Source organism: Cyprinodon variegatus, unplaced genomic scaffold (assembly GCF_000732505.1).
Source record: "Cyprinodon variegatus isolate N-32 unplaced genomic scaffold, C_variegatus-1.0 Scaffold408, whole genome shotgun sequence".
In the NCBI taxonomy this organism is placed as follows: Eukaryota; Metazoa; Chordata; class Actinopteri; order Cyprinodontiformes; family Cyprinodontidae; genus Cyprinodon; species Cyprinodon variegatus.
Genome location: NW_015150861.1, coordinates 95493 through 103577, shown reverse-complemented (window position 1 = coordinate 103577; position 8085 = coordinate 95493). Strand labels below are relative to the sequence as shown.

Below are 8085 nucleotides of genomic sequence, written 5' to 3'. Positions count from 1 at the left end.
ATTGCAGCTTTGAACTGTGCATGGAGAAGTTCACACGTTCGATTCTCTAAACAGCTTATTTACAAATTTTTTAATAGAAAATAAATGTGTCAAACTGTGAGTATAAATCAATTGTTTTGACATATTTCTCTAACTCCTTTCACAAGGTTTAGAATTTCCCTGCAAGTCAGAGAGTGATAGATTGATGATGCGAAATATGTATTTCCATACAACGACAATAATCTTATTAAAAACATACTAACACAAACCCTACATTATTTAACATAAAACATTTTTTTCATCTGTCAATCTGCTCTATCCAGAACTAGTAGAAATGTTTTAGTTTCACCAGGTTTGAAACTGTTAATCTTCTTTAAGGCACCTTTCCGATTATTAATCATGTAATCGAAAAAATAATCAACATATTAATTGATTAGCAAAATAATCATTATTTGCACCTGTAACTGTGAGTCCAGTTGACTATTAGGTTACGAACGAACCAGCAACTGTCCCAGTATGGCATCTTCTACCAGGGTCTACCTTCCATGTAGTAATAATCTGATGCATGTTTTGAATTTACCTGAACTACAAACTGTCCGATTGTTGAATCTTCTGGCAAAACAGCAGTATAAAGGTCATGGCTGAACACTGGAGCGTTATCGTTGACATCCGTTAGGTTTATGTTGAGAGTAGTGATGGCGCTCAGAGGTGGAGTGCCGCCGTCACGAGCTTCCACTGTTAGGAAGTAGTCCCTGCAGGTCTCATAGTCCAAAGGCTGGGCAATTAAAATGGCACCTGAAGAAGAAGGAGGTGGTGGAGAGAAAGACACTTCTGAGAGTAGAAATAGACAAGTTAAGAAATCAAGACATTGAAATCAGCCTGTTGTTTATCCATTGATAAAGTCAAAAATGTAGATTTGTAAAACTAGCTGCATTAAAAGCACTTAGCTACCAAACATATTCAACCAAGAGAAGCTGGACATGGACAGGTATGGGGCATTGCAGGCTAACAAAAGAAGCCAAACAACCACCATTCCAAAGGGGTGGACCTCATCATCCATTTCAGTTTGCTGGTTTTCTAAACAATAACAAGGCTGTGTTTGGCTACTGTATAAAATCTCGAACTCAACGCTATTTCTGACATTTTGAATTGAAAAACCTTCCACTGAGCCTGGTTCTGCTTGAGGTTTCTTTCTGTTAAAAGGGAGTTTTACTCACTGTCGCTACAAGCATGCTTAGTGTGAGGGATTACCTTCGAGTCAATGAGTCGATACAATCAACTGGTTTAATTCAGAAAACTGAATCAATTTGACTGTATGATCTGTTGAACTGTAAAGTGCCTTGAGATGACATGTTGTGAATTGGCATGATAGAAATAAACTGAATTGAATTCATTGTAAAAGTTAGAAAAAGATCTACAATAACAAAAACTCGATATTATTTCAGAGTCGCAATGCAAAAATATTTTCAATTCAAAGTACCTGTATAGATTCAAAGGGACCTGTATAGAAGAAGTTGGAAGTGATGGGCCCCGTGCTCCGCTGGCTTGTGGCCTGGTGCTCCCTGCCAGCCTATGTGGGCCTCCTGGCCTCTTGGGGACACTGATGATTACCAATCTGATTACCGATTACTGCTAATGCCTGATACTTCTGAGGATATTTCTTCTGCACAGTTACTAACCTGCTGCCAGGAAAACTGTGATGCCCGGCAATTATTTTTGCTGGTTGCTGCTGATTAAGTTGCTGTGCTTGCTTAGAGTTTAAAGACTTTGTGACAGATGGCAGCTGTAGTGTAGCAATGGGCTGTCAGGGTGTTATTTCAGGAATCAGGGGTGTGGCCAGCAAGGAACCTTGCTGAATCGAGTGTTTTTTTTCTCTGGGGAAGCAGAGAAAAGCTGCAGTGCTTCAGCTTAGAGCCCCTTGGACCTTATTCTCATGAACACAAACAACGATTGAGAGCTTTACTTCTGGCAAAAAAAGCAAATACTGGATATCTTTGGAGTTGCATGAGGTACACAGCCAGAATTGTTAAATTTTATTATACATCCTGAACATTTAGTTTGTGATTTAAAACCAGCATGACGACACAAGAAGCTGGAAGCTGAACAGTGTTGAATACTGGAAGAACAGTTTAATATAATACAAGTATGTGAATAGTTGTGTCTGAAATTGCTGAAAATAGTTGTTTTAAATGGTTATTAAGTCAAATATGTTTGGTTTATTGAAAGGTTTTATCTTTCCTTGTGTAAATGGGTGTTGCTGACATTTAAGGTCAGATTCCAGCATATCTACCGTTTGGGGACTATAAATATGATGACAGTACTGCTGCCAAAGGTCTTCAACAATGCATTTAACACCCAGAACAAGAGTGAGACGTTCGGCATTCGTTCTTTGCCTGCCTCGTGTGTCAACTGTCATGGTTGTATACATATAGGCAGAGAAAGCAGGAGAAGGCTGGACCTGTTTAAATCCACAGCCAAACTCTTCAGGCTTTCTTATTTTTATCGACCTTCAAGGACCCAGTCGAGGTAGACTGGGTCTTTGGAGGACGCAGTCTCTCAGGGCTTAAACTTCTACAGTATCAGCCATTCAAAATGGCCCTTCCCAGTAAAAAAGCCAGCCCAATGGAAGCCAAATGGCAGCAATATCCCCTCCAACTTCCAGCCTCTGGCCTTTTCATGGGCGTGCATATTTTTTTTACTTTGACTACACCCTTTAACTGAATTACAGGGTCTGACTAGGAGATGATGCTTCATTTTAGATCTTAATATCCACAAATCATGACAGAAAGAATATTTCAGATGTTTAAAAGGGAATTGTGGGGGACCAGCCAAGGACCCATCAAGAAAATCGGGGAAATTTTGAATTGCTACTACTGTATGTGCTTACCTTAGACTTAAAAAGACATTGGATGCATCACACAGGTAGAAAAGTCTCCCTTACCTGTCAGTGGGTGGATGTGGAATCTCCTGTGCTCATTGCCTGATCTGATGCTGTAGGAGATCTCTGCGTTTGTCCCAATGTCTTTGCTGGCAGCATACACTCTCAGAACCTCAGTGCCAACTCCCAGGTCCTCTGGAACGGTCGCCAGCTGATCGCGGCGCTCAAAAACAGGCGGGTTGTCGTTGATGTCCAGCACAGTGATTGTGACGTTGACCAGGGAGTATAGAGGAAGCGGCAAACCCTGATCAGATGCAACCACGGTTATCTGATGAGTCGACTGGATTTCCCGATCCAGGATGTGTTCCAGGATCACTATGCCCGTAAACTTGTCAATGGAGAAATAACCTCCAGCAGAGTCAGCCAGGGAATAGACCACCATGCGACCCGGACCTGCTTGTAGAGAAGAAGTATTTGAAACCATGAGTGTTTCTGTTTGTGAAGTTAATGCTTCTGTAAAGAGAGTTTTTTTTTTTTAACAAGTAAAAATGTAGAAATAGATTCTGATTACTTTCATTTACCACATAATATCAGTCAGTTTCCATAGTTTTAATCAGACACACATCATGGCCGTCACAGAGGAGAGAAATGAAGCTCCCTCTTATTTGTTCAACTTATAAAAAGCCTTTCATTTGACCTCTTTCCTTATAATTGACATATTAGGGTTCCAGACCAGCCAATTAGGATGTATTTGTAATAGAGGACCCAAAAAACATAAATTATAATCTAAAACAACAGTGAATGGAGCAGAGTCATAGAATAGTACCAATACTGCTGAGTCTGGCCCTGAACCAACATTGAACCACCTGAGTAAAGTTGGCCCCCCCACCTTCTTCAAATCAGACAAAATTAGTGTCAAACGTTTGTGCTACGATTGTGCAGCAAAAATTTTTGTTTGTGCCGCTATCGTTTTAAAGATATAAAGAAATATTTTTAGAGGTCATCAAAGGTCAACCAGGCCCCTCCACCTTCTTCAAATGAGACGAAATGGGTGTCAACTAACTCAGCTCCGTTTGTGCTGGTTTGTGCAGCAAAAATTGTCGTTTGTGCTGCTTTGGCTTTGAAGATATCAATGAAAATGTAAAGGTCAAAAGGTCAACCAGCCCCCCCACCTTCTTAAAAATAGACAAAATTGGTGTCAAACGTTTGTGCTGCGTTTGTGCAGCAAAATGTTTTATTTGTGCCGCTTTCATTTTAAAGATATAAAGAGATGTTTCTAGAGGTCATCAAAGGTCAACCAGCCCTCCCCACTTTCTTCAAATCCAACACAGCACAAACGAAATTTTTTGTTGCACAAACGGAGCTGAGTTAATTGAAACCTATTTCGTCTGATTTGAATAAGGTGGGGGGGCTGGTTGACCTTTGATGACCTCTAGAAACATCTCTTTATATCTTTAAAACGATAGCGGCACAAACAAACATTTTTGCTGCACAAACCAGTACAAATGTTTGACACTAATTTTGTCTGATTTGAAGAAGGTGGGGGGGAACCTCACTCAGGTCATTGAAGCCCCTCTAAAGAATTGTAATACACTTACAACTATATCTATTTCCTTCAGAATGAGTCCAGTTCCTGAGCTGCAGCTCCACCAGACAGTACACTGTGTATGACATGCTAAAGGGGTGTGGGCAAATATCTCCATGCACAAATTCTTTTATTTTCACTTTATTGCATAATCATTTTCAGAGTGTCCAAAGTATAAATATTTATTTCTCAAGAAGAAATAGAAATACTAATGTTTAAAAACCCTTTTGTTGAAGTTAGAGTATCCACTTTAGCTTTTTACTCAAGTAAAGGTATAAAAGTAAAATTTTTAAAACTACTTAAAGTATAAAAGTGAAAGTGATACAGGAAGAAAATGTTAAGGACAGATGGTTTACTGCTTTACCCTATTAAAGGAACGTTTTCTATAATTCTGGATGATAACTTCCTAATACTTCGTAGTTTTTTAACTAATGGCAACAGCGCCAAATTTAACTTAATCTCGAACAACTATTGAATTTTGGTGCAGCACAAAGAAATGAATTGTCTGGATGAAAGAACTTATTTTGCTTTTTTTTCAATTTTTTTTAGATACTAACAGGCCAAAAAGGAAAATTAGCTTAAATGAAACAGAACTAATGAGTCTATAAAGCGTAAGGAGTTGAAAGTAGAGATAATTGCAAAAGAATAAGGACTAGAAGTAAAAAGTTGTCTAAACAATTATTACTCCAGTAAAGTATAGTCAGCATTTCTTTTCTGTTACTTGACACCTCTGATCATTTTCCATGTGTGTTCATGATCTATTGATTTTCCTTCTATTTTTAGCATCTCTGATTTATTGCTTATAAATTTGCAGAATGAGATCAGCTGAGCTGCTGTGCATGCAGTCAAGCTGTTTTTTTCTCGACTGTCATGGGGCTAAATGCAAATCAACATTATGTATCAACAGTTCTGTTATCACCTTCGTCTGGATCTATGGCATGGATGCGAGTCAGCAGGGCCTTCACTGGTGTATCTTCGTAAACACTGGCATAGTACTGAGACAGCGTGAAAAGTGGGGGGTTGTCGTTCACATCTGTGATCACCAGATGAACTTCAGCACCACACCACCGCCCTCCACCGTCAGTTGCCTTAGCAATCAATCGGTAGTTAGGAATGATCTCACGGTCGAGAATCACTGATGACTTTATTTCACCTAAGGAGAAGAAGCAAAGAAAGGCTGATTTGGAAAACAGGGAGCAAACAAGGACATTAAAACAAAAAATACTTTACAAAACAAACAATACTTTCCCAGCGCTTTAGTTAAAACACCAGCTACAACATTTCAACAACTGCAAGACAAAGACACTAAAGAAAAATTGGTGAATGCTCTTATTTTCAGTAGGTTGGATTGAAGTGATGCTACATTTACTGGACTCCTGATAGTGTTCCTAACAGAGCACTTCACTCTCAATCTGTAGGTTTACTAGTGGTTCCTAGAATTTCTAAAAGTAGAATGGGAGAAATATCTTTTTGTTATCAGGCTCCTCTCCTGTGGAACCAACTACCAGTTTTGGTCCGTGAGGCAGACACCCTGGGTAGACACCCTGTCTACTTTTAAGGCTAGGCTTAAAACTTTCCTTTTTTATAAAGCTATCTCTATAGTTGTGCTGCTATAGGCTTGGACCTCTGGAGGACATAGGGACCCATTTTTCATCATTCTGCTTTATTCGATCTATATTCTCCCATTCTGCAGTACTTGCTCTCTGCTTTTTCTCATAGTAGCTTCATCTGGTCTGTTCCTGTTTGGCTGTGACTCCATCCTGGAGAGAAATATCATCCGTGCTGCTGCCATCAACACCTTTGTTAAATAGATGTTGGAGCTTGGCCTGTTTTCCAGTGTAGTCCTGTTTCTCTGACTGACTAACTGTATGTGCTCTCTTTTATCCTCTGACATGGTAGCTGGCTTGGACCTCGTCTGCCTGGCAGTGTGTTTCCTGGATGGGTCAGCCTGTGGAGTTGGTTGACAGTTGCCTTTTGTATCTATGCTTCATTCTCTATGTTTGCTTCTGTCTCCTTAAACCCCAGTCAACCTCGGCAGACGGCTGCTCACACTGAGCCTGGTTCTGCTGGAGGTTTCTTTCTGTTAAAGGGAGTTTTCATCTCTACGGTAACATGCTTGGTGTGAGGGATTGCCGTCTAGTCGATGAGTCAATGCAATCAGTTCTATTTAAAAAGTGCCTTGAGATGACGTGTTTTAGTTTATAAATAAACGGAAATGAATTGATTCTGTAAAATCATTTAAGATCCTGAGTCCTGGCCAACAGCAGGACAACAGACCACATCACGCAACACTGCTTTTTGTCTAAAGAATGCTTAATGGCCTGAGGCAGAACTGCCTGTACATTATGAATATTGAAAACCTCTCAGGTCTTTAGAGACCAGCTCAGGTTTCACAAGAACCAAATCTAAACAAGGCGAGGCAGTATTTAGTTTCTATGCTTCTCAGCTCTGGAACAATCTGCCTAAAGAAACCTGAGATGATGTTTCAAAGATTTTCACTAATCACCTGTTTTCCTGTCTACTAATGGGTGATTGAAGACTTAATTAGCTCTTTTTTTTTCCATTTTGTCACTCTATGCAATGCTATAAAAGGGTTTGACTAGTTAAGCTCTCTTTTACACCAAAGCTTCATGGGTTATGGTTATCTTAATCTATTTCATGTTCTTCCTGTGAAGGCTTTGGATTTCTTTGTGTCTAGTCATGTCATATAATCCACCTTTCATTTTGTTGCCTTAAAAAGAGAGTTTCCATAGTGACCAAGTAAACATACCAGTGTCTGGATCCATGCTGAAGTCCTGGGATCCGGTACCGTGTAGAGAGTACTTGAGCCGAGCATTGTTTCCTGCATCTGCATCTGCAGCTCCAACCCTCAGCAACACACTGTTCATGGGGAGGTCCTCTGGAATGCTGGTTGTGTATAGAGCCTGGAAAAGGCATGTGCACACGGACATAAAGAGCCATAGAACCAAACCAAAAAAGCAACACACCACTTCAGCATTTACCTGGTCACAAATAGGGCTGTTGTCATTGGTGTCTATCACTGCCACTTCCACTATCGTGTGGGAAACAAAGAGTCCGTCACTTGCAGTGACATTGATGATGTAGAGGTTGCGTTCTTCTCTGTCAAGTGGCCCCTTTACATACATCTTCCATTCACCCTGAACCAGGCCCAGGGCAAACACACCGCGGTAATTCCCACCTGGATGACACGGATCCAAAAAGTAAAAATCTGTCATGAACAATGCAGATAAAAGGCTTTCTCACAAGTAAGTTATAAAAACTTTGAATTTATTCTCAGGATCTTTAAAAGTCTAAATCCTGTTTTATATAGATTTTTTCTTTCTTCTAAATCTTGAAATTTGCCATTGAACCCTCTAAGGGTCTGACATTCAGAAGGTTTGCGCATCTTAGACTGCAAAAAAAAAAAAAAAAAATCAAATCTAAATAAGTAATGTTTTCTTAAGATAAGTGATTTTTTTTCTTCAATTGAGAAGGTAAGTGAGACACTTTGCCAAAGGAGCAAGATAATTCACATTTAAAATAAGAAAAAACAATTGCATTGTCTTATTTCAAGGGAATATTATCTAATTATGTTATTTAAGAGTAAAAACACATCAACATCATCTTATTTACCTACTCAAAT

General features: G+C 39.6%; 1 protein-coding gene across 7 annotated transcripts in view; it reads right to left on the bottom strand.

Moving 5' to 3' along the window:
- The window catches only part of fat3 (FAT atypical cadherin 3), a 117787-nt gene that overhangs the window by 46140 nt on the left and 63562 nt on the right, over positions 1-8085 (bottom strand). For 4 of the 7 annotated variants that reach the window (XM_015387947.1, XM_015387949.1, XM_015387953.1 and 1 more), the window contains 5 exons: positions 7445-7641; positions 7213-7366; positions 5362-5595; positions 2921-3313; positions 560-774 (listed from right to left, as the gene is read on the bottom strand). In XM_015387947.1, coding sequence (XP_015243433.1) covers positions 560-774; positions 2921-3313; positions 5362-5595; positions 7213-7366; positions 7445-7641 — 1193 coding nt within the window. The remainder of the gene's footprint in view (positions 1-559; positions 775-2920; positions 3314-5361; positions 5596-7212; positions 7367-7444; positions 7642-8085) is intronic. The other 3 variants (XM_015387948.1, XM_015387952.1, XM_015387954.1) reach the window with 1 other exon arrangement.